Source organism: Magnolia sinica, chromosome 15, assembly GCF_029962835.1.
Source record: "Magnolia sinica isolate HGM2019 chromosome 15, MsV1, whole genome shotgun sequence".
Classification (NCBI taxonomy): Eukaryota; Viridiplantae; Streptophyta; class Magnoliopsida; order Magnoliales; family Magnoliaceae; genus Magnolia; species Magnolia sinica.
The window spans coordinates 71,774,840-71,793,884 of record NC_080587.1 but is presented as its reverse complement, the minus strand read 5'-3'; the positions used below and the strand labels follow the sequence as shown (position 1 = coordinate 71,793,884).

The window sequence follows — 19,045 nt, the reverse complement described above, 5'->3', positions numbered from 1 at the left end:
CATGGCTAAAGTCTCATATGCGTCAGCTATTGGGAGTATCATGTAGTTATGGTGAGCACGAGGCTAGACATTACTCAAGCAGTGGGAGTTGTAAGCATGTTCATGAACAACCCCGGAAAAGAACATTGGGAAGCTGTGAAGTGAATCCTTAGATACCTGGTAGGTACTAAGGATGTAGGGCTGTGTTATGGAGGATTGGAAATCAAGCTACAAGGCTACGTAGATTCAGATTTGGCAGGAGATATCGACAGCAGAAGAAGCACTACAGGTTATGTTTTTTCTCTGGATAGTGTTGCAGTCAGTTGGGTCTCTCAGTTACAGAAGATAGTATCTATTAGTACGACGGAAGCAGAATATGTTGCAGCTAAAGAAGCGTGCAAGGAAATGGTGTGGATGCAAGGTTTCATGGAAGAGTTGGGTAAGAAGCAAGAAGATTGCAAGCTGTACAGTGACAATCAAAGTGCAATACACTTGGCTAAGAATTCAGTCTTTCATTCAAGGACCAAGCATATTGCCATCAGATATCACTTCAAACGTTCGTTACTAGAAGATGGATCGATTGCTCTGGAGAATATTCAGACAAGTGAGAATCATGTGAATATGCTAACCAAGGCGGTCACACGGGAGAAGTTGAAGCTCTATTCAGCTTTGATTGGTCTTTAGGCTTAAAGACGAGGAGGTGATGCACTCCGGATGTAGAAGATGAAGGTTTATAGTGATGTATCTCTTAGTGGGAGATTGTTGAGATGTGGAACCACATATGGGGGCCGCTCGACCAGTCGAGTGCCCTGCTTGACCGGTCGAGTGGCCCACTCAACCAGTCGATGACTAGCTCGACTCAAAGTCCAGCGAGCATTAGGTTTTGGGTTCCGAGGTACTCGACCGATCATGGCCCATACTCGACCAGTCAAGGGTCTGCTTGACCAGTCGAGTAGGCTGCTCGACCGGTCGAGGTTACGCAGATTCATTTCCGGATTTGATGCAGACTGCGAATTTTTTAGTCGGTTTTCGCAGAGGTGCGAAAGGAAAGTTGTCTAAACTATAAATAGGTGTCCCTAGGGCTTTTCTAGGTGATGGAAAATAATTCTAAGGTGTGGGCAAAGGGTTTTCTCTGTACTTCTAAGGGAGAGATTAGTATATTGCCTTATAATCTTCATTTTTCTTCATAGTAAAAGTTTGCATCCGTGGTTTTTTACCCTTGTTGAGGTTTTTCCACGTATATCTTGTCTTGTGGTTTGTTTGGAATGCTTTGATTCTGTTTCTAGTTTATATTTCTTCTTGTTTATCGTTTGTGGGTGAGACTGGAGATTGGATCTCGGTTCATTGCGATGTTGGCGTGCTGCGCAACAAAGGGAGTGCCCAAATGAGGCCCTTATATAGTGCCAGATTTGGTATAAATGGCTTCAATGGTTGGGTTTTTATTATACTAGCCCTATGGGAGGATTTTTCTAACCTTTAGGGCCCACTATGGGGTGTACATATTGATATATACTGTAGGATAGTTAGCTCTAATGATAATCTACGTATGGACATGATCGGCCCGCCATTTAGATGCGTCGATCGATAAATATGATTAAAAGTCTATTCAACGGTTAACGATGGTTGATCGGGGCCGTGGCTATACAGATATGAGTAGGAAAATATCCTTACTCCACGTGTAAAGTTTGGTCATAAACCGACGGTCTGAAATTCTCAACTTTGCATAAGAGTGGACGACCGAATTCACTTAAGTTTCAGCTTCTTCTTTTAGGGTATTTGCACTTCTCATGCACTCGTCCTTCGGATCAAGTTGAGCGGTTCTGGACACTACTCAAGTCCGACTCCCACAATCGACGTCGAGCCCAGTAAGATGGACATTATTCTATAGTTTTGAAACTAGTGGTCTACTAACGAGCGATCTAGAGCTTGTTCGGAAAATCGAGGCATTTTTATAATGAATTAGGTATTGAAATTTCTCATGGGCAATGATTAGGGTTTGGATTAACTATGTTCATAGTGTGGCCTATTTATAGCTAGTGAAAGTGGAGATTTGGTCATGATTACTCTAAATCATCAGTTTTAGGCTAAAAGAGTAATGAGGTTGATTTGGTCTATTAGTCAAGATCCGGGCTTTATCCGACTCAGTTTCGGTTATATCTTTAATTTAGTTATGATTGTCTTGATTAGTTAACGATGGGTCGATTAGATTTGGGTCCTATGTTAGTAAATTATGGGGCTAAACTTAATGTTCAAGTAATCGAGCGGATTCGTTGGCCTCCTACGGTTGATTAATCAGACTTGTGCAGTTCTTTACTGGTACCACCCGTGTATAAACTAACATTGAGTGCTAATAGTCAATAAGTGATATTATAAGTTAATTATACAAAAAAAATTAAGGATTTTTTGAAATCTAAAACAGTGAAAATCCAGGACGTTACAGTTGATGGCAAGAAGGAGAGGGAGGGTAAGAAAATTGAGAGAGAGTGAAGAAAAAAAAAAGCTTGAAAATAGAGTTTACCCGTACGTGGTTGAGTGTGTGCACGGCCGAAACGAAGAAAGATATGCTAATGGATCTCCAACGGAGGAGCATTCATTGCAAGGGAGCAACCCATTGGTATTCAACCAATGACGTTTTGCCACGTCACTTCAGTAGCCTTTTGGCCACTGAAGCATTCAATATCCAATCCACTCCCCAGCTAAGTGATGTAAGAATCCAACCACTTTCTACTATGGGATTCGAGAGATGCAATGACTTCGACTAATGCATGATCCAACGAAAGTCTCTCTTGTACATGTGGTCATACGCAATAGACTACCCTGACATGAAAGAATCAATGAGATTTGCACAGTTGAACGTCTAGATTCTTCATGATGCTAGAGACTACATAAGGCTACCACCTCTCAGAAGCCTATAAAAGTAATAATCAAAGAAAAGTTCAAGGCCTTACGACAAGACAACCAAACAACTTTTTTATCCATCCACCACGGACATTTATCTTTTTATTTTAGTTTAGTTTAGTTTGCAGCTCATAGCATAGGGTCGTTAGCTTTTGGTTCTCAGTATCTCTTCACCCTTCATTTACGATATTTCGCTGAATCTCAAGGAAGATCGATCAGTTTCGAACAGAATGTTATGGGGCTTTCTTGTTGCATGTTAGATGATTCCGTCAGCCATCTCGCCTTAAAATATGGTCCATATCAAACAACGAATAGATAGTCGATTCACAACCGTCTTGTCATGTGCTTAGTTCTAACCAAGACCATGAACAGGTTGTCACCTCACCGACCATCTTGCCATGGAACTCGGTTTTGACCGAGCAACGAACAAATTATCGAAAGTCCGCCCTCTATCAGCCATCTCGCCACGAGGTCCAATTCTGACCGAGCAAAGAACAAACGACCATCCCACACATTATGACCGTCCTACTACGAAGCTCAATTTTGATTGGGCAACAAACAAATCGTCATCCTTTAAAGCCAATCATAAGTATCATTATTGTAAAAATCATTAATAAAATAACATTTTCACCTCATATGTTCTTTCTCTATTTTACTGTTGAACTTTGTTAGCGAATCACACTGGAAAAAAAAATCCCCAAGTTGTGGATTTACATTTATCATCACAAGGTAAAAAAAAGAACTCATTCGGAAGGATTAGCCTTCTACCATTTCACAAATTATTTGAACAGAACACAATTTAGGTAGCCAAGAGGACTCTAGATTCTATGTCCAGTCTTTAATTTATTTGTCTCTATACAAGGGACATCAAAAATTCAATCAATTCTTGAATTAGGCATACTCTCGCATGCCCGTGCATCATACCCACACAAGGTCAACTAATATAGGCCCTCGTCATCAGATGTTGTCTAATCTGGTTGAATTGAGAGCAATAAAAACTAGTTTCCATATAAGGTGTGGGTTTTCATTCCTAAATTGCATGATCATAATGTCAACCATTCATATTCTGAATTTCCATGCCATAGGACCAACTTAACAAACATTTATAGGATGTATGACTACGTATGAATAGTATAGTTTTAGCGGCTAATATTCAACTCTATGGGTCAAAGGTAACTAGGATCATCAACGAGGCGTAACTTCTGCAAGGATGAAAGGAGGAGCTGCGTTCAGATCATCATTAAAGAGGAAATCCCGGCAATCCGGGGTCAAAAACCTGACTGGTATGTTACCGTGACTACAGGCCACCGTATCTAGGCAAAATCCCCTTCTATCCAGCTTTACTTTCTTCAGAATACATCGTCTGCAATGTCTGTACAACGTGTGTAGAATGATCTACTGTACAACGTGGAATGTGGGGTCCACCGTAATGTCTGAGTGAAATCCAATCCGTTCATCACATGCACCACAATATTTTCTCCTTATAACCCAAAAAGAAAGCTCATCAAAAACTTGAAGTGGGCCATACCATGTAAATCATGCCAAAAACCTCTAAAATCGCATGTGTAGCCGACCTAAGTATTCTAATGGCATAATTTTTGGGGTGTCCATTCATCATGGTGATGCTGTTATTTTGAATCAACAAGTGACAAACGCAAAACGATGTGGACCCAAAAGAAAAAGGTCTACAAAGTTTTAATGGTGGGTGTTACCATCGCAAATCTTGCCTGTGGTGTGATCAACAGACGTTTTTTATTAGGCTGAATTTTGGGGCACAAGATGAATTTGAAAGGAGGCACCTTATGGACGGATTAGATGCAGCCCATACATCAAGATGCACCAGTGCACCCCCCCTAGATAAAGCTGATTGTAGATAAAGATCCTGGTAGCCCATACAGTAAGCTGGCTGCAGATAAAGCTTATTTTGTGGCACACAACGAACGAAGCCACCACTTTCTTTCTTTATATATATATATATATATATATATATATATGTGTGTGTGTGTGTGTGTGTGTGTGTGTGTGTGAGAGAGAGAGAGAGAGAGAGAGAGAGAGAGAGAGAGATGGTTCTATCTTCTATGCGGTCGACTTCACGGGAACTACCCATGAGGTAGAGCTGTGTGGGCCCCACCGTGATACGCGTCGAACATCTACCCTGTGCATTTGATGGGTCCCCTCTAAATTATGGGTTATCCCAAAAATCAGCCATATATGGAACTCAAGTGGGTCATACCATCTAAAATCATGTGAAGATATGCCTAAAACATATAAAAGCACTTGGTGGGGCCCACCTAAAATTTGCATACATCTGAGACTTGGTCTGACCCCTCATCCAATTGGGACACACATAATGGATAGGCTGGATTTGTGAACCACATCTCGGTGGGCCCAAACAATGATTATGAATGTTTTAATGGGAGGATAAACCCTCTCAACTTTTGTATGTGGTGTGGCCCACAAAAGTCATGGATTGACTTGATTTTTAAGCCCGAAGCCCACCATGGAATGGTTCATCTGACTGATCGGGTAGATGTTCGCCACAAATCACAGTGGGGCCCACACAGCTCGACCTCATGGGAAGTTCCCATGAGGTCGACCGCATAGAACCATTTCCCTATGTGTGTATTTATATTCAAAAGAGGCGGCCGGGCTGGCCCACCTTGGACTAGGCTTGGGTTGGAGTTTCAAGCCCAAGGGTTGGGCTTAGGTTTAAAATTTAGGCCCAATTCCCAGCCCATCAGGCAAACCTGAGCCTGGACCAGCCCATTAGGGTTTGCAATGGCAATTTTGTAATACGCTAGATTTGTAAAAATCCTCATTTACTGGCAATGTTGCTGTTCCAACCCACACCTCTCTCTCTCTCTCCCGGGCAACCCTCAGACTTGGGCTCGAGCTTGGGCTTGAGACTAGCACAAACGTTTTCGGCTGGGCTCAAGCTGGACTATTTTGGCTCGTTACAGGCCTGAGCCGAGCGAGCCTAAGTTAAATAATGCGGGTCGGTCGTGGACAGAGCTTTCACCAGCCCTAGACCTTATCAGTTATGTTGTAAAGCAGGCAAAATAACAGTAGAAAACATAGGCCATGTTCCAATTGTCCCGACTCCGATAATATGGCCCTGTCTGGCTGAGTCAGGCAGTTTTAATGTCCATTTTGTTGTAAGGCGTTGCGAACCGAAACTGGTAGGTAACATATACTGGTTTTGGACGATACTTCAAGGGCCTGTTTGGAGGCAATTCATCATAAGGAGGTTTCAAGCCTTGGTCGATCCGGCGAAAACCAATCTGAGTCGGAGTTTGAGCAACAATTCTATTTTGTCCAAACATCATTTAGGCCTCAAACACTCGAAAATCGAGGGTGCGTCTGGTTCTTAATCCTTGCTATGGATGGCCCATGAACCAGACATTGTTCAAATTGGATGGTCCAAGAACCAAGCATTCTGCAAATTAGAAGATCTGAACTATTGAATATTTGGCATTCTTGATTAAATGTAAACAGCTGTTGTATTTTCTCTTGTAACCTTGTGTTTGGCAGCTAACTATTTAGTCTCTTGATTTCCCCATCTCAAGGATTTTTCGTGTATGGACCATTCACAATAGAAGCTGAAGATTAAACATGGTGCTAATCACACTTTGAAGTGAACCCTTGAAAACCCAACAGTACTGACTGATTAGCCAACAGAATGGTAAAAACAAATGGTTTTCAAAAACCATTCGGATCACCGACAGAGAGTAATTGGGCTAATTAAAATCAATATTTTTCAATAGGTTCGACCCATGGTATGGCTAGAAACAGTTCAAAATCCAGGTTGACGACGGTACTGGAGATTCAGATGAGAAAACATAAGCAAGCATTTTCTTGAGCTTCCTAAGGTAAAATCATTTTCCATTTTTCATTTAGTGTATTCGGATTGAACGCAATTGTAGAACATGTAAGTGCCTGTTTGTGTTCTTGTAGTTGGAATGAGTTGGAATCCAAATTATAATTACCATGAAATCGATTATGAATTGGAATCATCATTTTAGTTTAATAGCTTGTAATTGAAATACATTGGAATTAAAAAATTATGTTAAATGGCTATAATTGGAATGCAATGGAATTATTCAGTATTAGGAACCTAAATTAAATTAATTACATAAACTTTAATATCTTAAATTATCATACGTATGTGATATTTGACAAAATGATTATAATAAACCCATTGAAATATATACTTTGGTAAAAAAATGATAAAATTTCGAATTCATGTGGACCACAAATGTAATTATCATAAATGAGTGACTCGCTCATATTTATTAACCATCCATATAAATGGCCAATGTTTGGATAGTGTAGATCATTCTGTTAGTGTAATTTTCGTGTTGCAATGATAATTTGATTGTTCTAGTACCATCAGCCTGTCATATGTATGGTAGGTTAGTAACGCACCTTTATTAATGGTGACACTTTCTTGGGAAAAAGAGCCAGAAAGGCATTTCACATCTATTACAGTAAAATCATAATTTTAAGAAAACAAAGAAACTCAAAAACACATCAAAAAATAATTTTTCATTTGCGGCCATTCCATTCCCCTCTAATTATAGAGCGCTAAATGCACCGAAAAAAAAAAAGTGCATTTACACCCAATTAACTCCCAATACACACACAAGATGGCAAACGATAACTAATAATTTTGAGAACCAACCAAAGCATGAGGGTTCTAAAAATAAAAATGACTTAGCGGATTTTGATAATAGAATTAGTGAGTCCACGGTTCTCTAAAACTAAAGTTAAATAAATAAATAAAAGCCTACTCCAAGACTGAAATTTATCTAGTAAAAAGTTCTTCTCCTAAACCAGACCATTATAAAATGAATTTCCATGGACCGGTTTCGAGTTTGATAAATCGCTTTAGAGCTGGCAGTATTATTATCCACAAGGTGAGTGCTCCATCAACTATCTGAGACAGTGGGATTGATCCTTTATATTCAACTTGCGAGTAAGTTGAAAATCCAAAACATTGAAATCAAAGGAGAATCGGAACTAATTATAAAAGTTTTGAATATTGTTGCAACCCACTACGGGGAATCAGGACGTTGTTGGACCATGCCAACCTCATCCTCCGTGATTTTTTACATGGCCTACTATGATGTGTATGTGAAATCCACTCCGACCATTAGATGGGTAACCCCATGTTAGGTTAAGGGCCAAAAAATCAGGCTGCGCTATTCAAGTGGGCTACGTTAAAAGAAAAGAATTCGGAGACAGATGTCCAACCCTTGATTTTTACATAGCCCACAAGAATGATGATATGAAATCCACTCCGACCATTTGATTCCACACCACATTTTAGACCTAAGATCCAAAGCTGGTCCAAGTGGACCACACAAATGAAAATGGTTTGGAGAATAAGACTTGCCCCTTACATTATTTTCAATAGTGTGGTCTAACTGACTTGTTTACACCCGTTTTTGGCACACTTATATGGGCCAATGAGATGCCACCGTATGTCAGTGTTACGTGTTAAATGATAGGTGAAATCTTATTCGTGCCATCCATCATTATTTACACCCGATTTCGCATGCTCAGGTCAAATGGTCTAAAAGACACTACGTGGTATTCTGATGTAGAACGTGTTACAGATACATTCCTAGTATGGTTGGGCCAAAAGAAGGTGGACCATAAATTGATCATTACTTTTGATCTGGGTATCATTGCGGGGTGCACAAACTCACCACTTTTATCCTTACGTCAATCGATATCAGAGCAAGGACTCCCCTCAAGTTAATTTTAAATAATGAAAGTTTGCACCAAAATCATGTAGACGATGATCCAGGGATGTGTTATCTTTTAAAAAGAATGAAAGCTTTCCACTGAAAGAATCAGTTGACCATGCAAGGGTTGTAGGCAAACCTCAATCGTATTGCGAATGCGCTAATTCTGTCCCAAGCCCAAGGCGATGCTCAACCGTCTATGGTCACTATACGACACAACACCAATTTCCATAGAGCACTACCCAATGATGGTGAATCACAGGCCGCCACTTTGATTGTGAAGAAATCGTTGTAGATGCCAAAGGTAAACATAGATTTACAGTGACACAACATCTTTCGAATAAAGTACGCTATAAATAAAAAAGTTTGTAATGTGATCATCGATGTCAAGAGCAATAAGAATCTTGGGTAAAAAATAATTGTGAAAAAGATGCAACTAAAAACAAGAAGGCACCCATCTCCGTACACGATTGGATGGATAAAGGAAGTCAATAAAACAGAGGTAACCTAACAATGTACTGTCTCGTTTTCAATTGGTAGAAATTATAAGGATCAAATACTTTGTAACGTAATCAACATGAAAACTTGTCATATGTTACTTGGTCGACCATGTCAAAATAATATTAATGTTATGCATAGAGGTCGGGATAACGTATATATATTTATTAAAGATGGTAGAAAGATTATCATCGTCCATAGGGAATGGAGAACCAACCCAAGACTTCTAAAGTTGAGGAATAGTATCTTATACCCAAGCATAATTTCGTTAAACAATCTGAGGAGACGGGAGATGTAGACACCTCAGTTGAAAAGGAAAAATATATAGAGCCTATGAATGTCCCAGAGGACTTAAAACCAATGTTGTGAAAGTTCAAGGCGATTATGGTCGATGAACTTTCTATTAAATTGCCTCTCATACAAGATATACAGAACCACATTGATCTTGTTTTAGTGACAAGCTTGTCTAATTGTCCACATTATCAAAAGAAATGTGAGATCTTGAAAACAAAAGTGAAGGAACTAATCGATAGTTAAAGAGAATATGAGTGTATATATTGTGTCAGCTCAAGAACCTAATGCAAAGTACAAGAAAATAGATAATAAACATTAGCGTAAGAAGCTATCTAAGAATCATGACTCAACTCCCTTAAGTAACTCGAAAATTATTATTTTTTTTCATAAAATTCTCTAAAAATATCTCATGGGATATCATTTTCCCTGCGTCATGGCTCAAGATCACTCGTCTATGCATGGGCCACATGTAAAAGTAGTTGACTAATCGGAAGCATTCATCATGTGGGCAATATTTTGATAATCTTTTATCTAAGTATTTATAATAAAATATGATCAAGAACATTGATCTACTGAATTAAAGGAGACCCAGGAAAAAACCTTTCTTCCAGTGGTCCAAATTCATCTGCATATATCAAGAGTAGTAATTATCCGTTTATTGTAATTTTCTAACTCTATCCCATAGGGGTAGCGCACCAAAAATCAATCAACGGTTCTTAACAGCCGACCGTTTCAGCATGTGGACCCAGATGGGGGAAGCATGATGATGATGATCATGATTAGGCAATTACACCGTTACAAAGGGTCCGGCCGATTTCCTGAACTATAACTGACCTCTCTTATAATCTATTGCAGGCGCTCGTAGAAAATATGTATAATGATCCGAACCGTTCATCATGCTGACTTCTCTATTGATTGCCTACTGATAAAAAATTTATAGTTATCGGACTATCCTAACCATCTAATTAGTGCGCTTTGTATGCCCGCTAATTCAAGGGTTAGTATCGTCCAAACATATTGATCTTTTGGTCTGCTGCCGCTTCACTATCTGCCTTACCAAATGAACGGTCCAGATCTCGTCCGTGTGCGCCTCATGAGAGGCAATTGGCCGGAACCTACATTTCTGTAAATTTTAAAAAGAAAATCCACGTAATGCCTGTATGGAGGCTGGATGACAGGTTTGCACGAATGGGCCAGGGCCCAATGATCCTATCTTTTGATATGATGTGCCCCACGTAGGATTATTACCCATGAACATGGATGGTCCAATTATTTTATTAACCCATCTCATTATAGCCATCAATTGGACGGTTAGGATTTCTCCGAGATTTTTGGTTCTTGGACCACTAAAAGTAAGGCCTATCATACCAATGGGTCAGATGATTGTGTAATGAGGCCCATTTAGACGAACTAAAGAGGAGAGGATTCTAAAGCATACACTTGATGCAAAGCACTGATACAGAAGGGGTGCACACGGGTTGGTTCGATATGGTTATGGGGTGAATCCGGACGGAACAATGTCTTGGTTCCAGGATAATCCGAATTGAAACCGGACGGTAAAAACCGGTTCTACGGTTCTAGGTTTTTTATAATCCAATCCAATTGCATGTTTTTTTTTTATAATCTAGCTCATGTTCATTCGTGTTGTTGTCTGTTTGACTTGGATGAATGATTTAGATATTATATAAAGTATGCAAAAAGACATTTATAGTAAAGAGAGCGCACTGTAAATCATAAATCACGAGTTAAATAGACAAGTATAATATATTGTAAACTCATAAGATAGCTTTAAGACAAATTCAATTAAGCTTAATAATATACTTCGTAGCAAAGTAGCAGACCACAAGTATGTTGCAAAATATAAATTTAATCTAGAAGTCTTTGAATAGAAATTAGGGCTGCAAAAATATATAATTTATTAAAAATTTATTGATTGGGATGGTTTGATTCTAGGTTCGGTTCTGAGTTCAGTTCTACTGTCCAGTTCACAATTTGGTTTCAAGTTCAGTTCTATGGTTTGGTCCACAGTTTGGTTAGGCTCTGTAAGACATCAATTTGAGAACTGACCTGAGCTAATCGAATTTTTTTATTTTCAAAACCAAAATTAGAATGGGTGCACTTTAGAACCGATTCAAACCGTGCGGTGTGATCGATTCGGTCTGATTTACCGGTTCTACCAGTTCCATGTACACCCCTGCTAAGACTGAATGATTGGGGCAATGGAACAGTGGATATGGTGGGCCAGACATAAGTGGGCCAATGCCCAAAAAAATACACCAGATGAAAAGATCCGAATACAAGTGGGATGATCCAGACCGTTAATCCGATTGACCCTAAACAATGCCCAAAAAACTCTCCGAGGGCGACCATATCTGAATTCTTTTGATGATCAGTCCATCCATGGTAGGGCCCACTTGTACAAACTCAAGGTCCACATAAAATCAAAGTCTTCCATGCAAATATTCTCTTTTATGAAATCATCTTACATTCAACGATAATATCACCATAAAATCACCTTTTAAAAATAAAAATGAAATGCAAAAGGAAAACATAATCATCCAGCCGTCCATTCATCAGGCCGTCAATCCATCTATCCATCATCTGATCCACTCCGTTCAAAGGTTCCAATACCCTCTCCCACTGGTAGCAGACGGTGACCTCACCCTATCAAACCACCCCCAGTACTCAGGATTACATTGAGCTGGCGATGCAACAGCAGACCTCGGCGTGAACGGTCCAGCAGACCCACGCCAGAATGCCAAGCACTTCATCATCACCTCCCCAAGCTTCCCATCAGCAATACCATCATAAACCTTCTCAATATCCTCACCAGGACTCACCTTCCGGGCCCCACTCAGCAATGTGGTCCCCACCTCAGTCCTCACAAATTGATAAATCGGGTAAGTCCTACACTTCTTAATCCTATTCGCAATCGGATAATCCCCACCGTCGAATCTCTCCCTCGCCTTCGGCACTTCCTCCTCCAGCCTCTCCCTCACCTCTTTCTGAAAAACAGGTATCCGTTTAAAAACCGAATAACCGTCTTCTCCGTCAGCACCTTCGCCGCCTGACTTCCGCTCTTCGAAAGACTTCTCGACGAGAACTTCCCGAAGCTGGAGCATCAGAGAGTAAGACGGATTCGTGGGATCGTCTAGGTAAGAGAAAACGGGCTGATTTTCGATCACCTGCACCAGCTCCTTCTCGCAGAATCGAGACTCGAGCAGGGACCCATCATTGTCAGAGTAGAGCGTCTTCCTCGACGCTTGCAGGACGACATGCTTCACAACCTCCCGCATGTTCTCCTCAAGGTGTCGGAGATCGACAGCTTGGCAGAGCGCGACCATGTACGTTGAAGACATCAGCTTCAGGATCTCAATAGCTTCAGCGCTCTTGCGAGCTGAGATCAGTCCCAGCGAATTCACGTCCTGGTTATGCTGCTCAGCGCTTTGCACGTGCGTAGTGACTGGATTCGCTAGATACTGAAGCTCTGAGCAGTAAGCCGCCATCGCGATCTCAGCTCCCTTGAATCCATAATCCAGGCTCGGGTCAGGCCCGCCGCTGAGATTCGACGGCAATCCGTTGTTGTAGTAATCACAGACCAGCTCGGAGAATTGGGCGAACATCAGTTTCCCTATTGCAGCCAGGGCGATACGAAGATTATCCATCGAAACCCCAATCGGAGTTCCTTGGAAGTTCCCGCCATGGAGGGCAATATCCCTGGCCACGTCGATCAGAGGATTATCGTTCACGGAGTTAATCTCCCGCTCGATCGAATGAGTCGCTGCACGGATCACCTCAATCTGTGGCCCGAGCCATTGCGGTGAAGTCCGAAGAGCGTACCGATCCTGTTTCGGCTTCGTTAGCGGGTTCATTTCATGACGAACCTTCGCCTCTTTGACGTAATCGCTCTCGTCGAGCAGGTATTCCATAATCGCAGCCGACTCGATCTGGCCCGGGTGGTGTTTGAGCTCATGCGTCAGAGGGTCCGTGAATTCCGGCTTCCCTTGCATCACTTCACAAAACATCGCCGATAGGATTTCAGAAAGCAGAGCCAACACATTGGCATCGAAGCAGACAGTAGCTGCGACAGCAGATCCCACAGCAGTTCCATTAACAAGCGCCAGTCCTTCCTTCGCTTGTAGCTCGAACGGGCCTGCAATCCCAGCTCGATTCAGTGCTTCCACTGCTGTAATCTCCTCACCTTCTGGAGTGACGACTCGAGAATTGTGCCTGCCAGTGATAACACCAGCAATGTAGGATAGAGGGACGAGATCTCCTGATGCAGTGATAGTCCCCCTCATTGGGAGTTTGGGAATTAGGTTTTTGTTCATGAGGTGGGCCATGGCATCGAGAATCTCCCATCGGATGCCGGAGTAGCCCTGCATCAGTGTATTCGTTCGAACGAGCATCGCCGCCTTTGAATAGCTCGTTGGTAGCATCTCCTTTCCGATCACACCAGCGTTGAGGAATCGGATCAGTTCCGTTTGCAGATCGGCGGTTTTGTTAGTACGCCTTTGTGAGGTTGCACCGAATCCGGTAGTGACTCCATACACGTCAGCACCACGAGCGATGTTGTCTGCCACCCACGTGGCGCTCTCTGTTACACGAGCACGTGCGGCAGCCTCATCGAGTTTGACGGTCACGATGGGCCGACGAGCAATGGCGGCCACTTGGGCTACAGTAAGTGTGGTCCCTTGGAGATCAACGGTCTGGGATTGCTGGAACTGGGCCACCATGCGACGGACTTCATCGAAGTGAGTGCACTGAAGGGCCTCCGCCGCTTTCTTCCAGTGGGGAGGAGTTGAGACGTAGGAAGTACCGGAGACGGAGATTGGGTTCTTGCCGTCTTTTGGGAGGGGGAGTGTTGGAGGACGGCAGGAGTCGATTGGACGGTGGATGTTGTTGTTCGTGTGGGCCATTGGTTGAGATGGGGTTTGGAATTTTAAAGGAGGAGATGAGAGGGAGATTATGAGAAGGATATCGAATGAATGGGTGAGTGGAATGATAGGAGTGGGGTGGATTTTATAGAGGTTGATGGGGGGAATGGGACCCAGTGGGCCCAGGCTGCGGTCTATGGTCAGGTCAATCCAAATGGGGTTGGTGGACTTGGGTTCCTTTTGTGACCACTTGCATGGAAGGAGAGTGGAAACTTTCCATTGGCTGTTTGTGTTTGGTGGGCCTTTTTTTATTTTGGACCGTTGACTGGGTAGAAAAGATACTCGGGTTTGGCATGTGTTATGTGTAGGTGGAGAAATATCGTCGCCTGCTGTACTATCTAAATTGGTAGTCCCCTTATTTCAATTATCGAGTGGGGTACGTGCATTGTGATGGAGACGGTTCGTCAATTGGGTCTTATTGTCAATAAATGATCATCCTGATTGGCTGATCTTTGACCTGTAAAAGGATGGACGGACCAAAATGGCCCAGTAGATTAGATGATGATGATCTGATGAGCATATTTTTGGAACTGGGTCACAGTTGCAACCATCATGCATCGAGAAGGTGTACGGTGGAGATCCCAACGAACCACTGATTCAGGTGTTAGTGTGGACTATTTAGCATGAGTAGGTACCCCATCAGAGCCGGTTCGGAAACGGATTGGTTACCCCGCCCCCTGCCACTGGCCAATGGCTAGTGGTCGGTGCTATGTGGATCCCAACATGATGTATGTGTCTCATCCATGCCGTCCATCCATATTTCCAGATACTTTTATGGTGTGACCCTAAACATTAGGTAGATCAAAATCTCAAGTGGGCCACACAGTGTTGATTGAACTCTCACCATTAAAAACTTCTTGGGCTACAAAAGTTTTGGATCAAGGTGATATTATTTTATTTTTTGCCTTCATTCAGGTCTGTATGACTTAAAGGTTGGATGTAAAATAAACATTACAGGGGGCCCTAGGAGGTTTTTAATGGTAGACATTCAATCACTACTGTTTTCCCATGGTGTGGTCCACCTGCGATTTTTATATGCTTCATTTTTGGGGTAAATTATTAAAATGATGCGTAAAAATGGATGTACGGTTGGATAACACACACACACACACACACACACACACATATATATATATATATATATATATATATATCATGGTGGGGCCCACATCGCACCAACGACCAGCCACCTGATTAGTGGCACTGTGGCAGCGTCACCAGCGAAACCGCGTCTCCTCTACTACGTTGGTGTAACAACCATTTTATACAACGTGGTGTACGGAGAACGTACGCTCCACCGCCTCCCAATCTGTGAGGCCCACAATGATGTTTGAATACAATCCAACCCGTCCATCATGTGATCCCTCTCGTATTTTCGTAGGATCCCAAAATCAAGCCGGTTCAAATTTCAAAAGATCCACACCATGTAGAATCATGCCTAAAAACCTTCACAATGGAATGATGTGGCTCGAAGAAGTTTCTAAATGGTATGATTTTTATAGTTTTTAATCATACGTATGTGTTACGTCTTATGAATGGATTAGATTTCATATCAAAAATATGGTGGGCCTCACACTCGGGCTGTAATATTTTAATGGTGTACGTCCCCATTCCAACTCTTTTTTGTGGTATGACCCATTTACGTTCTAGATCAGGAAAAATTCTGGTACAAGAGATAAACATGAAGGCCCAACCTAATGAACGGTTTGGATGTATATCCTTACGCCCAGGTGGGCCACACAAACGGTATGTATAGATGTACATGCCTCCCTATTTGCGAATACAAAAAGGAAGATCGAGCCGCCAATCCTATTTTATTAAATCAATGAAGACAAAAGGGTATATTTACAGAGAAATTATATGATGCGTCGCCCACTTATTTGAACACCATACACGTGTTTCCAATTATTATATGTGCGGTCAATGATTTTGTAATCTAGACCACTGATCTATCATTCCTAGGTTTTCCTGAAGATTTCACAGATAAAACTTTTTGTTGTCTCCGTATGACCATTTTTGTTTTTAAAAAAAAAAAAAAAAAAGACAACATGAGGGATTGCAAGAGAAATAGGAGCTGAATTGAAAAATCTTTAAAAATACTTAGAACATTATTGTGTAGCATTATAACTGGCATTAATTTAATTTTACATGTCAATGAACGATGGATGGCCAGATATAGTTGAGGTATTCAAAAGTTTTATGAGTGAAGGAAGAAATATATTGTGTAGATCAAGATACAAAAGGCGATAAATGGTCACAATAGATAAACATCACAAAAAAAAAAAAAAAAATCTAAAGAAAAACTTTTTAACTAATGTAACCGTTGCATTAATGTAAGAATGACCAGTGAGAACATGCCGCAATAAAAACTGACTTTGAGGCCTTACCTCAGTGGTAGACTATGCAGAGTTTCAATACGAGCTCTTGGGTTCGATACCCATAGGTACGTACCGTAGATTATATCATACTGTTCTTTCAAGAAATGTAATCTTATGGCTGGTCCTAATGATCAATTAAAGTTGTTCGTGATGAGAAACATAGAGTAACATATCTTTGGAGGAATAATCCTATCCTTTAATTATTAGTTGATTATTATAAAATTTTATTTTATAAGTAGTTGAGTAAGTGACCAATCTATTTATGTCAGACATATTTACTTATTTCAAGTCGATATTGATCGACTTGTATTAAATAACTTTATCGGTTTTACCACACTCATGCATACCACGCCTGACAAAAAACAAACCTAAAGCCGAACACAACGATGTGATCCCCAAATTATTTAACCCTTTTTATGTTTCCTTTCTTAATCTTAGTCTGTCGGTCACAAATAAAGAAAAGTACATCTTTATTATTGGGGATTTTAATTTTTATCCTTGCCCATCCACGTTGGAATGCATATGACTGCTGGTCTGTATTAACGAACCTTGATCCCAGGTGTTAGATTTAAACCCTCTGGACGAATCCGACTCCTCTACTTGTCTCAAACAGTAAATTCTTGTTTTACTGCATCCTGATTGTTCCACACCATCACTAACATTATCAACACTGCTGTATTAGGAAACGGATTGGTTACACCCCCTGACACCGGCCAATGGCTGGTGGTCGGTGGTCTGTGGGACCCACCATGATATATGTGTTCCATCCATGCCATCCATCTATTTTTAAAGATTGTTTTATGGTGTGAGACCAAAAATGAGGTATATCCCAATCTCAACTGGACCACATTACAGGAAACAGTGTTGAATGAGCATTGACCATTAAAAACATTTTGGGGGCCATAAAAGTTTGGGGGTCCATAAAAGTTTAGGATCAAGCTGATTTTTGTTTTTTCCGTTCATCTGGGCCTGTATGACCTAATCAAGATATTGGAGGTCAAATAAACAGTACAGTGGGCCTTAGGAGGATTTTTTAATGGTGGATATCCAATCGCTACTGTTTTCATATGGTGTGGTCCACTTGATATTTATATCCAGCTCATTTTTGGGATTAAGCATAAAATAATCTTTAAAAATGTATGAAGGGAATGGATGAAAAGCATACATCATGGTGGGGCCCAAAGAGCATTGACTATCAGCCACGGGGCTGGTGGCAGGGGGAGTAGCCAATCCGTTTCCGCTGTATTAAATGCAGTGTGTGATGATGTGATACCACCAAATTGCAACGAACAGAAATTTTACGTAGACCGTTGTAATACATCTACCACCAACCGGACGCGGTTGGGCTAGTGACGCTGACATCAGCCAGTGGCTAGTGGTCAGTGTTATGTGGACCCGTCATGACATATGTGTTTTATCCACGCCATCCATCCATTTTAAAAAGTAATTTTAGGACTTAGATCCCAAAAATGAGGTAGATCTAAATATTATATGGACCACACTATGGGAAAATAGTAGTGATTGAATGTCCACCATTCAAAACCTTCTAAGGCCCACTGTAATGGTTATTTGACATATAACCTGTTGATTAAGTCATACATACTTAGACGAAAGGAAAAAAATATGTATCAGCTTGATCCAAAACTTTTGTGTCCCCTAAAAAAATTTTAATGGTTGGCGTTCAATCAACCCTGTGCGGTCCACTTGAGATTTAGGTCAACCTCGTTTTTTGAATCATAACATAAAATGATTTGGAAGAATGGGTGGACCGTATGGATGGAACACATACATCATGGTAGGGTCCACATAGCACCGACCACAAGCCATTGGCTAGTGGCAGGGTCAGTAGCCAATCCGCTTCCCAACCATGGAATTCCAATTTTCCACACCAAGGTTACCACTATACTCGGGTTATCTTCTGTGCAAGTGGGGCCCAGTGTTTAATAATCCAAACCATCAAATGCTGGGAACCGTCATGGATGGACCATATCCCAAATTACACTTGATAATACAATCGTAATCTTTCAATATATGTACTACAAATAAACGGTTGACAAGAGAAATTCCGCAACTTTTCCCACTCCCAAGTCCCAAGTCGGTGGCTGCGATCTTCCCATCTCATAATTTTTTGGACCACCATCTGTATGGATTCCACGTGGCCCAAAAAACAAACGGTGTAGATAATTGCACAGTGGCTTCTCTGAATATCCTACGGTCAATATCGTGGCGAAAGAGTGGGCCCAGATATTTCTTTTATAAAGGCGTTTTTCTCGGTAAGAAAAGGGTGACGTCAGACATGAAATCCCTTTCA

The 19,045-nt window shown here is 41.3% G+C and overlaps 1 protein-coding gene across 1 annotated transcript; it reads right to left on the bottom strand.

Annotated features, from left to right (window-relative positions):
• Window positions 1-11,868: 11,868 nt before the first annotated feature.
• Window positions 11,869-14,423, bottom strand: LOC131227149 (phenylalanine ammonia-lyase-like). The gene has a single exon (XM_058222873.1). It carries the CDS (start codon window positions 14,336-14,338, stop codon window positions 12,035-12,037), a length of 2,304 nt encoding a protein of 767 aa, XP_058078856.1. The 5' UTR covers window positions 14,339-14,423; the 3' UTR covers window positions 11,869-12,034.
• Window positions 14,424-19,045: the final 4,622 nt, after the last annotated feature.

Coding starts and splice junctions, on each gene's coding strand:
- LOC131227149 (XM_058222873.1), bottom strand. CDS start 14,338: ATGGCCCACACGAACAACAACATCCACCGTCCAATCGACTCCTGCCGT.